Below are 21487 nucleotides of genomic sequence, written 5' to 3'. Positions count from 1 at the left end.
AAGATTTTATGACACAATATATCTTCTACATTTCTGTGATTTGTCAATTCTTAAAAAGTAATTCATTTTTAATTTAACATTTAAAGTACTATTATGTGCATAAACAAAGCTAATCATACTTGTAACTAATTTTTTATTTATTTTTTGTTATAGTTCAATGATTATAAATTATTAGATTAATATTAAAATTTAATTTAATAAAATTTAGTAATAGTATATATTATATTTTTTTAAATACACTCATTTAGATTTAATAACAATAATTGTATCAATTCAATAAACTAAAATTAATAATTTATATTAAAAATAATCATCAATGCTTATTGTTTTTTCTGTATCACTGATAGATCCAATTGCATAAGTCAATAGTGATTGAACATTTTGTGGTTCCTTTCCACCAAAAATATAACCATTTGCCTTATCAATGGCATTTTTAACATTTAACAATAAAGCTTTATTTGAAATATCAAGTGGTATAAAGCTTACGAGACTATAGTCTTCAATAAGTGAAATAAATGCCTTATTTAATTTTTTATATCTGTAAACATCAATTCTATATTAAATTAAATAAGATAGTATGTTAAGTAATTAAATAAGCCATACTGTGGTAATTTATTATCTTCGTTTAACTTATCAAGAAGATAACTTAAATCCAAAACTTCTGTATAAAAATTAATATTAAAATCCAGTTCAATTTTGAAACGTTTCATTTCATCCAATTTCGTCATTACGTTTACATGGGGTAACCCCAATTGTAACATAGTTATTGTGCTAACCATTAAAGAAGATAAATATTTTCCTATTGAAAAATTATAGAAAAGAAGGGTTATTATTAATAAATAAAACATAAATAAACATTCTACCTGGGTCACTACAATAATGAGAATCTATCAGCTGCACACTACAAAGTTTTATGAAACTTTCTCCTAATTTGGCAGCAATTTTATTCATTGATTCATAATGTGTATAGAGTTCAACCTAGAAATATATTTTTTATTAAAATTAGTTGAATATATAAATTTTATAAATTTACCTGACCGGGACAATCAATTAATAAATATTGATCTATTAAATTAAGAATTCTTTTCATTAGCCAATCAATATTTTTTTCTAAAAATTCTATACAATATATTAAAGCTCCATTTGGTCCAAGTTTATAAGTTTCCATAACTTCTTTATGTTTTACTAATTCAGAAATATCTATAATTGGTCTATATTTCATATTTTCATTGGCTGGATCTAAAATAAAATAATACATTGAAAATATTATTAAATAAATAAAAATAGTATTTATAATTTATAAGTATTTCGTTAACCAATGTTTATTATAGCTACTTTTCTTCCTAAACTTTCAAGAAACTTTCCCATATTGTTACAATAAGTTGTTTTACCACTACCAGGTGGTCCTATTACTAATTGACCAAAAATTAAACTCATTGGATTTAAAATATCTAAAAATTTAATATTTTAAATTATTTTAATAAATAATTAAAGTTAGATGCACACTAACTTATTCTATATAAATTAATAATTATTTAACTAAATGATTTCGCTTTATAATACATTAGATCATTGAATAAAGTTCAGTAAATAATTCTAAACAACATTCTCAAATACAAAATCTTATATAACATATTTTTAAAAATATTTATATCCACATGTTGAACGCCGTAACGTAACTGATATATAAAAATAATTAAAGGTTATATGCACATTTACATAATTGAACAGGTACGGATAACTAAGTGTGTCATATATGCATAAACTTTAAAATGAACTGTAGTTTCACCGATTTCAATAATTTTTTAGAGTCTCTACAATGATAGCTTATATTAATCAATTGTTGTTTATGCACTTGTTTGAAATTTTCATAAGCAATCATAAGCTACAGCCCATAAGATGTATGAAATAAGATAGAAAGGAAGCATAAGAATTAATGGCACGTAATGACAATTGAAAATTTAACAATGAGTTTTTAGTGAACCATGACTCGTACATAATAATGGATTTGCGAACGTTATTGCAAAGTAAACGTTTAAATGAACTATTATTTTTAGAATATTTAATGCACATTACTGGGTTATGTGCATAATGTTTTTTTTTTTGTTTTTAAAATAGACTACTGTAGACTATATTGAGCTGGTTATAATTCTTGAATAATCATCATAAAATAAAAAATAAAATCATGGCTGTAAGTATACATATAATTTAAAGCTTAAATAACTGCTAAATTATGAGGTCGATATAAAGAAATAAGGTAACACTATAACGGAAATCATTAATAGATGTCAACCTGGGGATGGTAATCACATATATAAGCAGAACTATTATAAAATTTTATATACTTTTAATATACGAATTATATATACATACGGATAACATTATATAATTTTTTCAGTTTATTTTTACGAGATTGCTTTAGATGAAATTTTATATTATTGATATTCTCATCAGATAAATTAGAATTATTTTAACAACTATATATTCTCTAAAGAAAAGTATTTTAATAAGTTTGTTATTAAATAAATTTGTTATGAGAAATTTATTTAGGGTTTTTAAATGATGTAGTTTATAATTTGATACAGTAAATTATTTATCGTTTCAATTAGATATTCGCTTCAACTTACTATTACAACGGAACTATTTAAAAAAATTAAAACCCTTTCATATTCTTTGCAATTAATATTAAAAATGTACATATGAATTAAGAACAAATTGCTTACATTTAAAAAACAGAATTTTTCATAGTAGTGACACTGCTGAATATCCATAGAATTTCATGTACTATTTAATTCAATTTATCGTTTTTTTTTAATTCAGACAATTTATTTGGATTAATAAATAATGATTATTTGCTACTATATTTTTTATTTTATTTATACAATTAATTAATAGGATATTGTTTTGAAAAAAGAATCGTAAAATTTCTATTTTAATGGATAAAATCTGCAAAAATTTTAGAAAGTTATATAAGTAGTTGTAATTGTTAGGATAAATACAAGATCTTAAAGTTTACTGAAATAATCAGAATATTTACTACACCGAAAAACAAATAATTAAACATCTAATGTATGATAGATGTTACAGGTGTATTTTGTTCTAAAAAACTACATGCGGCCTTGATAACTCAAGGACGATTAAAATACAATGTACCCTTATAATAAGCAAATATTTAGATATATTATGTATAAAGATATCATTTTTTTAAATATATTTCAAAAATCAATCAAAAAATTGATTTCAGTAAAAATACTAAATTCTTCAACTAGCTAATGTGTTATATACAATTTGGATTAACTGAATTTGATGAGACTTGAATACAAAATAACTTGATCATGAACATCATCGATTTAAATAAATTATTAGATTATTAATAATATGCAAAATCATACTGACCACGTATTGAGAAGTTCTGCAAAAATCTTAGTAACAAGTTATGATGTTAACCAATACTATTAATGTTACTTCAGTAACAAATTTTTTTAAAAACAGTATAGTACTATCAAAAATAACATGATACTTCATTTAATATTTATATTATCATTATGTTTTTAAAAAAGATGTTTAATCATTAATTTGGTTACAACAAATTGAAAGGATATCAATAAATAAAGAAATATATATAATACATGTATGGTTTAAAAAGTTATGTAAGTTTACACAAAAGAATATAATAATTTGGAATCGGAATGAAAATCTAAAATGCATATAAATGAATATATATATTAAAATAATATGATTTTAATAGAATACGAATTCATAAATGTGTATGGTTTGCATACGATCTTTATATTAAATGAAAATACGATTTATGACAGAAAATCCGTATGGTTGAAATATAAGTGAGGAATTTTTAAACGATACTTATGCCACGTTTAGTTTAATCATACTTGCTACCTCTTTGCGTGTAGATTTGTGATGCAATTATGTAAGGTTATATAGAAGGTGAGAGATTTACTTTCGCTTAAGTACAAGAAGAAAATTCAAATAATAGCTATATAAATCTTCCTAATATGATAATTTCTATTTAGCCTATAATTATTGCAGATTAAAATAAATAACTATCGTTTATTAATTGAACACAATTTTTTAAATAGTATATTCGGTAATATTTTACTAAAAATGAAAAATTTGTATTAACTGAAAGTTAAGAGATTTAATAAATAACGAGCTTTTATTAAGATAAGCATAAAATGAATAAAAGATATTTTTTAATATTCTTTTATAAAACTCAAATAATTAGTAAATTATTTTAAGTTTATTTTTATTTAAAAAAGGATATTAATGTTATATATATATATATATATATATATATTTATTTATTTATTTATTTATGTATTTATAGATGCAGATATATTAATAGATTTTATATTTTTAGAACCACAAGTTATTATTACTTTTATGTTATATTTCATATTTAAAATACGATTATTGAAATTTTATTTTCATAAATTAAAAATAAAATTGATTCTACTATTTTTACTCGTATTTTTTAAAACACTTTATATGACTTTATATTGGAATCATACGTCGCTAATGTAAGAGCCAATAAGGTTAATAACTTTAATTTTAAGTTGAATATATAAGAAATTGATGTATTTTATTTTTAGTGGTATAATATAACATTACTGTATTAAGTGATTCATGTTTACATTAATAATTTGAAAGAAAATGAGGATAAACGAAGGATAGACTGAGAGAGAAAGAGAGAGAGAGAGGGACAGAGAGAAATACTACATTGCCAGTCATTCGCGTTGATTGAAAAGATTAATTGTACGATTTTTTAAATTTGTTTTATAAAATATTATATAACAAAAAAATATGGGATTCGTACGAGTAATTAATGATGATGGCCATTTTCATGGTGAACTAATAAATGCAGGCACAAAGCTTGTTATTGTAGATTTTACTGCTACATGGTAAGTATTTTTATGGTTATTTGTGTTTCAGTATAAAAACTTAGACTAATATTTCTTTTATTGTTTGACAAAAAGTTTTTAATAAACATATATTTATTTAATGCAGTTTAATATTATTATATTAAGTATATGATTATATTGGTTTTGATATAAAATTTAATTTTTGTAATAGGTGTGGCCCGTGTCAAAGGATTGCTCCAGTATTTGAACAATTATCTACAAAATATCCCAATGCTATTTTTTTAAAAGTTGATGTTGATAAATGTGCAGATACTGCAACTGGGCAAGGTGTTAGTAGTATGCCCACTTTTATTTTGTATCGTAATAGAACAAAACTTGATTCTTGTCAAGGTGCTGATCCTACCAGTTTGGAATCAAAAATTCAACACTTTTATGGATCTGGTGATAGTGATGATATTGAGGGATCAGTTGGTGGACACGTATGGAGATCTGATTATCTTTATTATCGTATTTTAAAAATAATTTTTATATTTTTATTTGGAAAAACTTATATAAATATAATAATTGTATTATATTTTAAATAATGTTAAATTTTAGTAACATTTATTAATTAAAATAAAGTTGAAGCCATTGAAGATTAATAATCAATTATACTTATCTAATATATATTGTTCTGTTATTGCCCTGATATATCATTTCAGTGATAAGCTTCAATTAATTACTTTGAAAAAGTTGAATGATTAAATATTTTTATAACAAAAAGTACAATATGTTTATTAAATTTTATAATTGCAATATCAGCTTAAATATTATAATAATCTAGTATATATATGAATTAATTTTATATATATATTTTTCTCAAATAAAATTATAAAATTTATAAAGAATTAAAATATTTTAATAATTTATACATTTGTATTAATATAATTTATTTTATAAAATACTATTATTTTTATTTACAGATTGATTTAAATTCTTTTATAATGCAAGCACAATGTGAATGTTTAAATGAATCAGATGATCATAGTTTTGCTCATTGTTTATCATCACATGGTGGATATTTAGAAAGTGACTGCGATGAACAATTAATAATATCTATAAGTTTCACACAAGCTGTAAAAGTTCATTCTCTAAAAATTAAAGCACCAGTAAATAAAGGTCCAAAGAACTTGAAACTTTTTATTAATCAACCCAGAACAATAGATTTTGATATGGCAGATTCAAATACAAGTGTACAGGATCTTACGTATGTTATTTATTTTAATATTAAAAAAATGTATACAAAATAATTTTTTAATTTAATTAATTAAATTAATTAAATTGTATTACACTTAAAATATTTTTTTAAATATATTAGATTAACAACAAAGGATATAGAAGAAGGGAATCCTGTACAACTGCGATATGTAAAATTTCAAAATGTACAAAATATGCAAATATTTGTCAAAGATAACCAAAATGGAAGTGAAACCACTCAAATTGATCATTTATGTATTATTGGCTCACCAATTTCAACAACTAATATGGGAGACTTCAAAAGAGTAGCAGGCAAGAAAGGAGAAAATCATTGAAATTTTTATTGATAATTACATATTTGTTAAATTTGTTGGTATCAATTTCATTTTTTATAACTTTTATATAGACGTCATTTAGATGAAAAATAAATTCTGTGATACCACATAATCAAAAACACTAATTGAAATACTCATTTTTAAATTAAAAACAATAAAATTAAAAATGTATATTTCAATATGTATATTAACTTCAATTATTATATCATGCAACATTATAATGAAATTATCATATTCAATTCTACTTATTAAACAAATTGAATATTTTCCAATATATTTTTTATTTATACTTGTATCTTTAAAAATTGAAAGTAAAGCATGTAATATATGATATTTGAATGTAAGTTGATATTAAATCTTACACTCACTATAATTTACATGTAAGTTTATGAAAGTTTCAATATGTATTGAATAAAATATTTTGTTATATACCAATAATTATAATAATTTTAAAATTAAATTAATAATATTTTGTTTTGATTTAGTTAAACTTTCGGTGTTACTAATGTGTATTTTTAATCAACATTTTTATATTATTTTACAACGATTTATCAGAATAATTATTCTGTAACATTCGTATTTATAACAAATTAATATAAAGTCTATTTTCTATTGCCTGTTGTCTATTTATATTGATAAATTCATGCAAAAATGGTTATAAGGGAAATCGAATGAAAATAACAAGAAGAGAATGACAAAATGTAAAAGAGTTGATTAATTTATATATAAAAAAAATTAATTATACTTGGGTTTATCAATTTTGTTTGTATGTATAATACAGAAATTGAATGTTATATGAACTATTAATTTTAATGAGAAGCTGTTCACAGACTACACAAGATTAATATCTGACAAGCCTTTAATTTTGTTTACATTGCTTTCTTCAGTTTTACAAAAAATACCGTTTTTAATTAGTGGAACTTCAAACAAAAATAGATATTTTTCAGGATTAAAAAAAAAGGGCTTTGACACACATGTAGCTTAAGTAATAGAATTATGTGAATGTCAAATAAATTATATGCTATATATAAGTTACTGTAACAAAATAGTAGAATAAATGTCATCTTCAGTGTAATATGTTATTAATTAATTCATGGGTATAGCAATTCTACAGCACTGGTTAAGTAAATCTATGTATAAGACAGCGAAAATTCAAATGACAAGTTGAAATAATAAAATTTAACTTTCCTAATTTAAGCACTTAAAGTATGAGACAAATGCAATTAAATAATTTATTTGTAAATTAAAATTTTTATAGATTAAACATCATTGAAAAAAAAAAAATATTTATCATCAAAAGGCATTGATTTATTATTTTGAATTTTTTTTTCTTCATTATATTTTTTCATTTTCGTTTGATAATTGTAAAGATTCTTTGCATTTATTTCTATTGTGAATGCTATTTAGGGTATTTGGCAATTTTAAGAAAATTGAGAAAAGAAAGTAAATTTTCAATTCCAAAATTTATTTACATGTAAAAAACACCGGTTAAATTTATTATATGTATGTATTGTTTATAAATATATTAGGAATTTATTAAAATTTTCATTTTCCTTTATTCGTTTCCAAATTATAATTATCTCATAGAGTATGGGGTTTTTTGAAAACATTTGAATCATGATTAATATACATATAGTATATTTTTATGTAACAAAAAAAACTAAAATTATACACCTAAAATATTTACTATTACAATATAATTTGAATATAAGAAATATAAAATATAATAAGTGAATATAGAGATGACGCTCTTACATATAAAGTAGCGGGCACTCTGAAAAAGTGCGAGAGAGTGAAGGGAAATGTATATTGCAGTAACTCTTAGACTGCGCAGAAGCACATATATTTACAATAAGAAATACGAATTGAATTATTTCTTTTACAATTTCAATAAAACGGTAATAACATTTCAATATTTTTCCACAAAAAAATGATTAATAATAAGTAATGGCTAATAGTGACAAAGTTAGTTATATTTGAAAGAATCATTACATGATCTTAAGAAAAATTTGCATCACTACATATTTATTATTAAAAACTTTATGATTAAAACTCTAGTTAACATAAGTAAAAATTGTGATTATGAATTAATAAAAAAAAGTATTAATTTTATTATATGAGAGTTCTTTGCCATTAATTTTCTTTACATGTAAATTTCAAAGTATGGAAAGAATACTGAATAAGAGAAATTTTCACGTCCTTGGTTACAATATGAACAATGTAAGAACCCTGACACGAAGAATCGAATTCGAGAATGATTTAATAGCATAAAATTACTGACGAGAACCAACGAAATGATATAAATTTAGTACTGTAAGACAATTACGCTGGCTGTCATAGTTATTTTATATTACAAATTATGTATACGAATACAAATAAATTTTGTCTTGTATTTTTTATATTTGGTAAGATAATTAAAACAAATAACCTTCATTTATTGCTTTTTATACAAGCTTGCAACTAGAAATTTATAATTGTATATTAGATCGATTATTAAAAAGAAAAACTTTCACGGTATTGTTAACGTGTTTAACAATAACATTGACAGAAACTTAGATATGTATTGGATAAGTGCTGTAAAGCTTAGCTCTACGATAAGATACGGTCGACATACTAAAAGTAAATGTGCAATAAAAAAACATGAAAAACGACAAATGTTTTGAAATTTTTTTTACAATTAAACATATCTAAAAAGTTCTAATTTCATTTAAAATTTATGAAACTCTTAACATGATATATATATTGAATTGGTATTATTTTTGAAAATTCAATTTTTTTCAAAATTGTAAATGTTTTTGTAACTTTTTGAAAGGTATATCATAAAAATTAGCGTTGTAGCATTCAATTTTATTATTGACATATTTATTCTAACTATTTAGGTATTTTAAGTCAGATTATAACTCATTTAATGTAGGAAATGATTTTGATAACTAAATTACAATTATATATAATAATAATAATAATTAATGTTTAAAAATCAGTTTTCACAAAAATGCACAGAATGAGATTAGCACACAGGTTGAATTTCAAAGATTTTTGTATAAGGTGATGAATATAGTAATATTAATGCAATAATATATGAAATCAATCATTTTTATATTACAAAGGAATTGAATATATATTTAATAACTATTTGGAATGGGTACTCTCTGTTTTTACCATAGCATATGATTCGTTATTATAGCCTCAGTAATTCAAAATGTATTCATAACGAGGCAAGATTTAATGCACTGTGTTGTAATTGCTATCTACGCATCAAATTCTATATGCGCATTTGCACATTTATACATAAGTGTATGTATATATATATATATATATATATATATATATATATATATATGCTTGCAAGTTGCGAATCACCGAAGTATTAAAGTATTAAAAGAATACCAAACATGTTAATAATTTAAATATATGAATAGAATCAACTACTAAATGAATCTTAGTATTATGTGTTTGATACGATTATTAATATATAATCCTGGAATCCTTTACTCATAAATAAATTATGTCTATCTGTTATAATATTTGCAACCATTTTTATTATTCATATATATAAACGCATATCATAAATATTTTTACTATCAATATCAACTAATCAATCATTAGCTGTAATATTCTTTACGAATGATTCTACGTGGTGATGTACATAAATAGTACTGAATCGATGTTCCCTTTTGAAAAACATTTCCGTTGACTACTTTATTCAAATATATTAGTTTAGAATTATTTGTCTTTGACAAATCAATGATGTTATTAATATTAGTTTTTTAATAGTATTAACTGAATATCATGGAACCTTAATTAATAAATTTCAATTAATTATTTGTGATATTTTTATATAAATCATTTGTAAATTTTATTTCTCTCATTTTTTGTGAGTTCAAATGTGGTTTATATAATTTAATTATGAATCATTGATGTTTTCTAAATAGAAGGTTATCATCATGTTTAATATTATATAGGCTCATTTCTGTTATACCCTTTACATTTACCTGATTTTTTATCTACAAGATTGTAATTATATTCATCAATAAATAATCATACTGTTATTTGCAGTACACTGTAATATATGGAATGAATCTACGCAAATTGTTTATGACTTACGTTTATCTTGTCTACTATTTGCAAGGATATTTTTTGATTGATTGTTTTGTATTTATGGAATCAATGATTTTTATTTTTATTCTGTACTCTTATTAACTTTGTTATTATTTTGATGTACATCTAAAAGAACAACTTTCAGTGTGCCTAAATTGTTTAATCTTTCTGCTTGTGTTTTACGATTTTAGCTATTATATCATCTTTGAAACTACATGACAGAATTCTATATTATCATTAATATATATAATTTTGTTAATATCTTAATATATTTCAATTCTTTAGAAATAGTTTTACTTTTCATATTCAATTAGTATTATTTTTTAACAAATATACTTAATCCAATTAAAAATATTTATAATTATAATCGTAGTTAATATAAATATTTTATGAAAACAACAAATTGTGCTTGATATACAACATTATTGTTTCCATTGTTATATTAATAATACTGTTAAATATAAAATTAAATTATATTTTAAAGTTATCTTTAGTAAAAATTATTATAAAATATTAATATTAAAAAAAGTAAGTTTTTTATATGAAATAATCAAATTTTAAAGTTACAGAAAGAGGATATTAACATCTGTGTTAAATCGCAAAAGGAATGAAAATGATAGACTAATAGATTTATGAAGTCAATTTAAAATATTAGAAATTTAACAAAGACAAATAAAAAGATAACACTAAGAACAAAATAAGTTACATTTATATTAAAAAAACAATAAATGGTAGTAAAAAGTCTAAATGATACTGTAAAAGTCTATTGCAGATAATTTATTACATTAAAGTTTCCAATTTCATATTATAAAAATACGTTATGATAATGATAATAATAATTATTATAAAAATATGTTTATGATATAATATATATTGTTAGGAATTAAAATAATAAAGGTCAACTTTGTAAAATACTTTTACAAGAACTTACAAAATTATAATTTTTTATTTAGAAAATCAGTCTTGAACTTTATAGATAATTATAAATTTATTAAAATATAAAAAATAGATGTTACTTATTAAGCTATAATCTGGCTGATCTGATTTGAAACTATATATCAGCTTCGAAATTTATAAATAAATTTAATATGTAAAATATGAACAATTTTTGCAAATGTTCTTAAAAGTGATTAATTTAATGGAAATAATTATTACTTATACTCTAACAGCATTTGATCTATTAAGATAAATTATCATTAAAACTAAATAAAGTTACAGTTCTTTATATACAATACATACACATATTTTAGGTAATATTGTATAAGCGTCCATTTCTATTTTTAATTGTGAAATAATTAATAATACAATATTTTAAAAAATTATTTTTAAATGACTTTATAGGAAATAGCAGATTTAAACTAATAATTACATTATTGTATATATAATTTGTATTATATAATATATATAAATGGCAGTATGAATTATTTGTAGTCCCAATATTAGTAATATATTTATATTATATAAATAATAAATCTTGTTTCTGTTACCAAATCTTTGTTACATAATTATGTATTAAATTAAAATAAATCTACTTTTTTATTATTATATCAATATAAATAATTTAGTTTGTTAAATAAATTCAATAATAAAAGGTTTCAATATTTTCACCATTGTTTACTAAAATAAATATTTAATTTAAAAAATGACTAAATTTTGTATTTTATCAGTTTAATGAGTATGGAAAGAAATTAATATGTCAATGCATGTATTAATTATAATTAAATTACAGTTTTAAATTATTTTTAATTATAGTTTAAATTTAAATTATGGTTGAAAAATTGTATCTATAATTATAAAAATTTTTTATATAAAGGAAAACTTTGTAAAATAACTGAGACTGAAATAAAGTTTTCTGCTTTTCTCATAAAACAATAAATTTTTTTGTAAATAAAAAACCAAATACGCTAATGCATAAACTCTTATTGTATAGATATGCATTTACTATGTACAAAATTAATTTTCTTAAGCACTGAAGATGAAATGACTCCACTTTTAGTATTTAATTTTTTTCTATTTTTTCTAATATGAAAATCCTTTTTAAAACAAAGATAGGAATACAAATATTTAAATCTTTTATTATTTTAATTCATTTTTAACTGTAATCGTAGTATTATCATTTGGTTCTACATCTTCTATCAATGACTTTTCACTTACAGTGATTTTGAAACGATTTTTTAATTTCTTTCGATTCTTTTTTTTTTCATTAAAATTTTTATCATTTTTTTGGGAGATAACCTTGGCCGTATGATTCTTTGAAAAACTTATCTTTCTTTTAGTTAATAAATTTTGCAGCAAAGGATTTGCTAAAAACTGTTCACAACGTTTAGTATGTACTTTCATATTATCATGACGATTAAAACCTTTTTGGCATCCAGGACAATTATATCTATTAATAAATCAAGATATTTAAGTATTGTTTAGAAAGATAAATTCTAATGAGTCAATTTATTATACTAACGTTATATTACTGTGAACAGCCATATGTGCTGCAAGATGAGACTGTTGAGCAAAGGATTTATTACAACTATTACATTTATATTGTCTAATTCCTTGATGTTTCAAAATATGTTCTTTTAATATGTGAGTGCTTTTATATACATTTGGACACATTGGACATTCAAATTTGGCATCAGAATGAACCTAATTAAAGAAAATTAAATAATCTTAAACAATCATTCAAGTGTAATATGTTTTTATATTTTATAAGCAACTTACACTTTCATGATTATGTAATGCTTTTTTTGATTTATAAACCTTATTACAAATTTTACAAATATAATCTTGCATGTGAACGTTCATATAATGTCGTTCCAGAGCTTCTTCATGCAAAACATATGTCGAACAAAGTGTGCACTTAAATGCTTGTTCTTTATTGTGAGTAATTTTGTGAGCTCGCATTCTACCTTTTGAAAAAAAGGCTTTTCCACAGATATCACAAATTATATCCTAAAATAAACAAATAAATAATAATAAACAAAGTAATTACATTTTTATTTTAATCCATTTAAATAACCTTTTTTGATTTATGAATTAATATGTGATGTGCTAACACTTGTTTACTTGTGCTTGCAAATTCACAAAAATTACATTTATAAGGTCGAAAACCAGTATGTATATTGATATGTTCTTCAAGTAATGTTGCTGAATTATAGCACTTATTACATAAATGACATTGAAATGGTTTAATTTTCAAGTGACTTTTTCTAATATGACAACGTATATTGCTTATTGTTAATGTTGAAAAGTCACATGCTTTACATATGTATGGTTTCATATCTAAGTGTCTCCAAATATGAACCTACGATACATAAAAATGAAAAATTATGATATAATTTGTAATTTGTATTATTATGCAGTAACACTAAAAGTAATAATATAATCTCACCTGACATTTATCGAGTCTAGGATAAATTACTTCACAAATTTTACATTTAAATTTACATTTATCAAGAATTATGATATTTTTATCAACTTTCAATTCATCAACTACGGTCATATCAATTCTATAATGGGTTTCAATCTCTCTTTTTTGTTTATCCGTTATTAATTCTGATATCCTTGTAAATTTTCCTTCACTATATCTACGTTCTTTATTAGTAGTAGATAAAGAATGATTCATTTTAAGAACTTCTATACTTTTAGAGAAATCAATAGAATTTTCTTTAGCAGGTAATTGTACTTCAAGTACAATTAGTTCTGTAGAAGCAGTTAATTTTATATTTTCTTCTAAAGTTTGTAGAATTTCAGCTTCACTTTCCAAAGCAGGATTAGTAGTTTTTGACTGATTTGAATTAATTAATTTTGAGTTTTTGGGTTCAGATAACTCACAATTATTAGATATCCAAACTATTTCTTCTGCCTGAACGATTTCACTACCATCTGCCATTAATGCATTATCAAGTTTTAATTCATTTTTATAAGATTCTGCTTTTAATGGCATTATAATAGAAGTATCACCGTGAGAATTAATAACAGTTCCTTCAAATATAACATTTTCTTGCTCAACTTCCTCATTGACATTGATTTTACTTAAAACATTAGCATAATTAGAAATTACATTTTCTTCATTTGTATTTTTTAATTGACTTTGGGATTGAACATTAAAATATTTATCAAATTTTTTACTTTTTCTTGTGATAGATTTATTTATTTTTTTTTTCTTTTCATTTATATCACACTTTAAAGAATGTTCAGTACAGTTATTAAATGTAGTTTCTACATTTGAATTATCATAAAACAAAGTCTTATTTATTTGGCAATTTATAGGATTTACAATTGAATCAAAAACAATTTCATTTTCAGTAATTTGATAGTTAGATTTACAAGTATCCATATTTAAATCATCCTGTGTAATTACAATATTTTTATTATTTATGGGAAGACTAATTACAGTTACAGCATTATTACTTTTCTCTATTGATTGTTCATTTGCAATTTCAGTTTTTTGTGAAACTGTGGTTTCATCTGTCTCTGCAATTTTTGAAATTATTGTTTGTTCTAATTGTAACGATTTCCCTTTACGTTTCCCATATTTGAATGGTAAAACATTTTCTTTGTCAGATTCTGAATCACTTTCAAGTTTATCATTTATCTTTTTAGTTGCTTCCTCCTAGATTAAACATGTTGTACAATTATTTTTTTTTTCATTTAATCATTAGTATATTAAAAATTATAAAGAAAACATTACCACTAGTATTGATTCTAAATCTTTTTGAGTACTATGACACATATGATGAAAATCACATAAAAATTCTAATGTTCCCAAGCATCGCATACATATAATTTGTGGTAGTCCATCATCAGGCTTAATCTAAATATTTAAATATTTTAAGATTATAATTAATAAAATGATAAACTTAGAAAAATAAAATTTGTCCTTAATTGTATATACAGGAAAGGAAGTTATTAAATTCAGTAATAAATAAAAACTAATTTTACATTAAAAAATATTGTACCTTTATTTATTATCACCATGACAAATACTTTAGTACAATTTTTAAAGGTATGAAACTATATTGTCATTTTATATATAAGTTTATATAATTATTTTATTCAATTTGAAGAAACACATTTGATCAAATATATAAAATATAAAATATTATTGCCCTATTATAATCATCACAAAAATAAGATGAATTAATAATATCCCTGCTCAATACTCATTATTATAATGTTACAGCTCGAATACGAGAATATTGTAAATTAATTTGAAAATTATCACCAAACTTTCTTTTGGTTTTAGATTTTAGTATTTCAAAACATAATTTCACTGTCAAATATTTTATCACTTTTTAGAGGCACTTTAATGACTATAATTTATCGCAATAGTGCATATTTTATAAATTTTTAACACGCGAAATTCATATTGTTCTTATAACATAGAATATAATTGTACTTATATGGTATAAAAGTCTTATATACATTCGTAAAAACAGTTATATATACTTTTTAAATGTATATGTAATTTATGTATATATTTTTTGGAAATTTAACGCTTTTACAAAATTTATAAAAATACTTGAAAAATACTTCAATCTTATTCCCAAATTGAGTGACTTGGAAGCCCTTTATATTAATCTGAAAATAATTTTTAGTAAATGGTATTGATTGAGATACCATACAGATTATAGTTATAAATAGTAACAAGTTCAATTTTTCAATCTTTGAGCTTATGCAAAAATGCATATTAATTCAATAGAAATAGTTTTTAATTATAATCTGTAATTATATCAATAAAATGTAATATTTTAATCAAAGAATAATTAAAAAAATTAACTATGCTAATCGTCAGAAATTATTAACACATGGATTATCTCATTGTCATAAGTAGTAAGAAAATTTATTTCTTAATACTAAATAAACAAAACTATCCAATACCGTCACATATAATTTAATATTTTTTAAAAATATTTATTTTTCGTTAGAAATGATTCTATTTTCATTATTTGCAATATTTTTCTGTTTAGTATTAGTTTTTTTGCCACTTGGGATCAGATGTCTTCTTCTGTGAACTTTCATATTATCTCTGCGATTAAACATTTTACCGCATTCAGGGCAGGCATGACTTTTTTCTCCGTGAACATAACGATGAGCAGCTAAATGACTTGCTTGTGCAAATGCAGCTCCACACTTTTGACAAACATGTTTGCGGACTCCTTGATGTTTTAATACATGTTCATTTAAAAAAGCTTTTGATGCATATCTATTTTTACATATATCACATACAAAAGGTTTAGGATTACTATGTTGTAATACATGAGCTTTAAACTTAGAAGCCACTTTGAATGTTTTACTACAAGTTTCACAAGTGTACGTAGTCGTATGACGTGTTTTTATATGTTCATTTAAAACAGATAAACTTGAATACAGATTGTAACAAAATCGGCACCGGAAATTACGTCGATCTTTCATGTGAACACTACCAATATGACTTAGTAATCTCGTACGATATGGAAAAACTTTTCCGCAATACTCACAAGCTAAATTTTGTGGAGGCATATGAGACTTAACATGCATTTGTAATGAAACTTTGTGATGGTAGCTTTGATCACAATCTGCACATTGGTAGGGTCTGACACCTTTATGTACATTATTGTGTTCAGCAAGATCAAATTTTGATCTAAATCTTTTTGGACACTTGGGACAAGAAATTGGTCTTGGATTTGTATGCGAGCATCGAATATGTTTCATAACGTCAGATTTACAGACAAACTTTGCTTGACACAAAATGCACATATACTGTTTTATACCAAGATGTGTTTTTACATGAACAGTACATTTATCTTTTCGTTCATAAACTTTACGACATAGTTTACAAGCATAACTTACTTGATTGTTAACAATAACTTGCTCAACTTTTTCATCAACATGAATTTCTTCACCATCCATTTTAAAAAGTTCTTCTGGATTCCGTGAACTGTTGGTTATATCTTCAGCATTTTGCAATTTATCAATTAAACTGTGATTTCCATCTTTTGATGCACTGGGATTAACGATATTATTGACAAGATTATTAACTTCCTCATTAGTTCCATCTTCTAGGAATGTAACAATTGATTTATCAACTAAACAAGAACCTTGATCAGGAAAAACCTTTGCTAATACAGTTAAAGAATCAGTTTCTTGTTTTTTACACAATTCAACTGTAAAACTTATATCTTCTGCATCACCATTACGATTTGTGGATTCTTTAACAGAAACACCAATACCAGGTGCGTTAGTTATAGCTGATAATACTTTATTTAAAGTATTTGTAGGAATTTGAATTTTATTATTGTGATCTACTTGGTAATTTTTTTTCCCCACATTTGAATTTAGTATATTTGAATTTGCCTTAGAATTTGTTGTACTATCTACAGTATTATTACGATTTCTTAATTTTTTTTTCATTACAGAAATGCGTTTAGAGTTTTTAGAATTCATTTCTACTTCTGACACTTCTATACTTTGCCTACTTCTAAGTTTTCTTGTTGTTGTTGTTATTTCTGGCTGCTGTATAATTGCTGAAGATATATCTTCAATATTATGAGAAATTTCTAAGTGTAAAGAATCTTTTTTAGAATTGGATTTTATTTGATTATGTTGGCTTCGAAGATTTCTTTGGGATTTTGTAGTATTTCTTGTAGATCGACTTTCATCCTTAATAATTTCATTTGCTGGAGGATTAAGATTTTTATCACTGTTATTATTATTATTATTATTATTATTATTATTATTAATTCTATTATCAATGACACTGTCATTTATATTTTTTCCATTGATATTTCCTTTATCATCTTTTGAATTATTTTCTGTACTTGTTGATGTGCTTGGAGCCAAATCTTCAACTTTGTTTTCCTCCTAAAGAGAGATTAAATTAGATGTTTGAATGGGTACCACTTTTTAAATTTCAAAAATTAAATTCAATATTATTATTAATTATTGTATAATTATTTTATTATTAAACTATTGGTTTAAAATAGTATCTTTATAGAATTGGCAAATGATTAATAATAAATGTTAACTATTATTTAAAATTTTCTATTTCCAGATAAATAATATGATTAATTTTAATATAAATCTCTAATTTATATTAATCCATAACTACATTTATACATAAAATAAAAAATACATGTTTAAAAAGAAAGATTGTTATTGAACTATACAATTTGTTTCAGAGCAGTAGAGCAGTAGATGGATTAAAATACAAACTTACAATATATGACAAAGGTGGATTGTATTGATCATGTAACAGTTGCTGGGTGCGTAGACACTCCTCTTGAAAGTCACAAACAAATTCAAGTTTGCCCAGACATTGAACACAGATCGCCTTGGGCAGAGGATCCCTTTCATCTATCTACGATTTAAAAAGAATATCTAAAATTCTTGGCCAAAATATTTTGGCACATTTTTTAGAAATCCAAATATCACTTTTCTGTATATATTTTCAATTAAAGTAATAAGTTAATTAATTTTTCTATTTCATTTTATCACTGATATATTTGATATCACTTTGTACTACCTGATTAGAAAAATATACTACACACCTACACTACTGCTCTACAAACAGGATTATAAATTAATAGGTACCCATGCAAAACATCCATTAAATCTCAAATTTTTATTTAATATTTAAAAGATATTTGAATATTTATATAAACTATATAAATTAATTTGTTCAATGATGTTTTAAATTAAAACTATAACATATATTTTTATTAAAATCTAAATAGTCAGTTAAAACAAAAGAATATAAAATTTATTAAGTCAGAACAATGATACATTAATTAATGTATTTTCGATAATTTATGAATGTTTTCTTCGATCCTAAAAACATTTTAAGCTAAAAAGTATAAAATTAATAAAATAAAGGTTTGGGAATCAGAAGTTTTGAAAAATATATTTCTCTGTAATAAGAGGCTTCAGAAAAATAGGCTTCTAAGACAAGTGTTGCTTGTTTGTAATGTGTAATCTCAAGCCGGCCATTTTTCTAACCCCCCTCTCAGTAAAATTGTAAACGCGAATAGTTGGTGTTGATACGAATTCCTAGTCTTTTACTCACCAAAATATTAATTTTCGAATGTATCTTGAAACCTAAAAAGCGCTTAGTACCTTCTTCACCAAAAACATCGATATAAATACTCTCACATTGTCCGCAGAGCCTGCAAACTTGTGCTTCGTCTTCTTCGAGCTCCATTTTTGTTTACGCTCAAGCCTGGATAGGCACTCAACTGCTATAAATACACAATTTTTTCCACTGCTAACCGTTTCTCTTTCTCTTTTAGTAAATAATTAAGTACGCGCTTCTTTCTTATGATTTACGGACGAAGTATTCGATGTTTCGAAGATGAAACGTTAGTGCAACAAAAGCTAAGACACAACAAAATGACCATTAATTAGATGCACGAGGTAGAAACTTGCAATTCGGTGAACTGATAATGTACGCTTTTTTATGATGAATGATTTATAGGATTTACTTTGTTCAATTCTGCATAAATTATTTATTCAAGAAGAAAAGCAAATTTATCAAAGAAAAAAGAAAATGCAAATAAAAGCATAATACAAAAACAATTTTACTTTACTTTGCCATAAATCCCACGCGGGATATAATCGCGTTCTGACGGAATCAGATAGGACCACAGTCAGGTTGTATAGCGTTATTGGTCTTGCTATTTGTTGAGCAATACTGCGTCTTGTTTCTTATAGAGTCTTGATTAACCAATCTCCTTAATGTATTTCTTTCGGATTTATTTATTATTTGTTTCGAATTGTATATTATTAACCAATGACGCAATAATATTCATTTCATATTAATTTTGAATTTGTAAATAATTCTTATTTTTATAAACTTCATTTTTACTATATAAATGTTCACCTGCTATTAAAAATTACTATTACTAATTATCAACGTTAAAGGTTCAAAAATTTTAACATAATTAAAAAAATTAATTTAAATCTTATATATCATTAAATTTAAAAAATCTTATATATAAAAATGAAAAATTCAAAATATCTGTAGAAAAATTTATCTCATATTTTTTTAATTTAAATTACATCAGTATTTTATTTTTCAAAATATGTATATAATATTTGTAACAAAATTAATTATACCAAAAAATCGTTATTATAAGTAAATAATATTGTCGAATTATACGATTAAATAGAAAGTTTATTCAGAATATCAATGATAATAGTATAATTAAATATTGGATAGAATTTATTTCCATTTATATTAAAAAATAATAGCGAACAATAATATTTTTAATGTTAACGATGTACCAAATTCTTAAAATACTAATAATTTTTATGAACACATCCATGTTTAATTAACTTATTATAACTTCATTGATATAAATGAAATTATTTTTAAAAACTTATAATTATTTTTTAATTATATCATTTGACATTATTTAAAAATTGTATTAATTTGTATAAAATACATTATATGATAAGCACGCAAAATACGTAATGAATCCTATAATTAAATAATTTCAATAATTCTTTATATATCATAATCTGAAATATGAATTTCATTTTAAAAATGATAAGTCTTTATACAAATGAATAATTAGTTAATTATATTCAAGTCTTAGTATTTCATTGAATTCATTATTTGCATAGAATTTCAATGTATATTTTATAATTTAAATAAACAACTAACAAAAGTAGAATTGTTTGGCTAATACAAACTAGTATACATTAATTTGTAATTGAAAAGAAAAAGGAGAAAAATAAATGGCAACAAAAAAAGAGAGTTCAAATGGTATATTTTATTTCATAATTTTTAGGTAAACTGGGTTATTGGAATATAATATTTCAAGCACTTGTTACGTTGTAAATTATAAGAATCGAAGATAAAAAATTATCCTAATCAAGGAATTCTTGAATCTATAAAAATAATTATTGAATTTGGCACGTTGCATGATATATGAGGGAAGAGGCAAGTAATGTCGTTTTCAA

At 22.9% G+C, this 21487-nt stretch overlaps 3 protein-coding genes across 3 annotated transcripts; 1 reads left to right on the top strand and 2 right to left on the bottom strand.

The window, feature by feature from the left end:
* Positions 1–300: 300 nt before the first annotated feature.
* On the bottom strand, positions 301–1572 carry LOC105359871 (GPN-loop GTPase 2). Its single transcript, XM_011496604.1, has 6 exons — positions 1541–1572; positions 1317–1451; positions 1034–1239; positions 864–978; positions 604–799; positions 301–538 (listed from the first exon to the last, which is right to left on the bottom strand). Exons 1-6 carry the CDS (start codon positions 1563–1565, stop codon positions 301–303), a joined length of 915 nt encoding a protein of 304 aa, XP_011494906.1. The 5' UTR covers positions 1566–1572.
* Positions 1573–4708: 3136 nt separating this feature from the next.
* Positions 4709–6555, top strand: Txl (Thioredoxin-like). Its single transcript, XM_011496605.1, has 4 exons — positions 4709–4919; positions 5092–5359; positions 5843–6126; positions 6238–6555. Exons 1-4 carry the CDS (start codon positions 4822–4824, stop codon positions 6449–6451), a joined length of 864 nt encoding a protein of 287 aa, XP_011494907.1. The 5' UTR covers positions 4709–4821; the 3' UTR covers positions 6452–6555.
* A 6042-nt stretch (positions 6556–12597) lies between these two features.
* LOC105360052 (zinc finger protein ZFP69) lies at positions 12598–19820 on the bottom strand. The gene is made up of 8 exons (XM_011496827.1): positions 19590–19820; positions 15237–15359; positions 14728–15158; positions 13935–14592; positions 13563–13847; positions 13265–13495; positions 13008–13189; positions 12598–12935 (listed from the first exon to the last, which is right to left on the bottom strand). The coding sequence occupies exons 1-8, from the start codon at positions 19722–19724 to the stop codon at positions 12626–12628; spliced, it is 2355 nt and encodes a 784-aa protein (XP_011495129.1). The 5' UTR covers positions 19725–19820; the 3' UTR covers positions 12598–12625.
* Between the last annotated feature and the right edge of the window lie 1667 nt (positions 19821–21487).

This window comes from Ceratosolen solmsi, unplaced genomic scaffold, assembly GCF_000503995.2.
Source record: "Ceratosolen solmsi marchali unplaced genomic scaffold, CerSol_1.0 scaffold29, whole genome shotgun sequence".
NCBI classification, from domain to species: Eukaryota; Metazoa; Arthropoda; class Insecta; order Hymenoptera; family Agaonidae; genus Ceratosolen; species Ceratosolen solmsi.
The sequence above is the reverse complement of the archived record's forward strand: the minus strand, read 5'-3'. Positions and strand labels throughout refer to the sequence as shown.

What these genes read in the sequence shown, in the direction of transcription:
- Txl (XM_011496605.1), top strand. Translation starts at nt 4,822, where the DNA reads ATGGGATTCGTACGAGTAATTAATGATGATGGCCATTTTCATGGTGAA. An exon ending in GTAGATTTTACTGCTACATG is followed by an intron (nt 4,920 to 5,091) that starts GTAAGTATTTTT and finishes TTTTTGTAATAG; the next exon opens with GTGTGGCCCGTGTCAAAGGA. An exon ending in AGGGATCAGTTGGTGGACAC is followed by an intron (nt 5,360 to 5,842) that starts GTATGGAGATCT and finishes TTTTATTTACAG; the next exon opens with ATTGATTTAAATTCTTTTAT.
- LOC105360052 (XM_011496827.1), bottom strand. Translation starts at nt 19,724, where the DNA reads ATGGAGCTCGAAGAAGACGAAGCACAAGTTTGCAGGCTCTGCGGACAA. An exon ending in CATTACATAATCATGAAAGT is followed by an intron (nt 13,190 to 13,264) that starts GTAAGTTGCTTA and finishes TTCTTTAATTAG; the next exon opens with GTTCATTCTGATGCCAAATT. An exon ending in GCTGTTCACAGTAATATAAC is followed by an intron (nt 12,936 to 13,007) that starts GTTAGTATAATA and finishes ATTTATTAATAG; the next exon opens with ATATAATTGTCCTGGATGCC.
- LOC105359871 (XM_011496604.1), bottom strand. Translation starts at nt 1,565, where the DNA reads ATGTATTATAAAGCGAAATCATTTA. An exon ending in AGTAGCTATAATAAACATTG is followed by an intron (nt 1,240 to 1,316) that starts GTTAACGAAATA and finishes ATTTTATTTTAG; the next exon opens with ATCCAGCCAATGAAAATATG. An exon ending in TAATTGATTGTCCCGGTCAG is followed by an intron (nt 979 to 1,033) that starts GTAAATTTATAA and finishes ATATATTTCTAG; the next exon opens with GTTGAACTCTATACACATTA.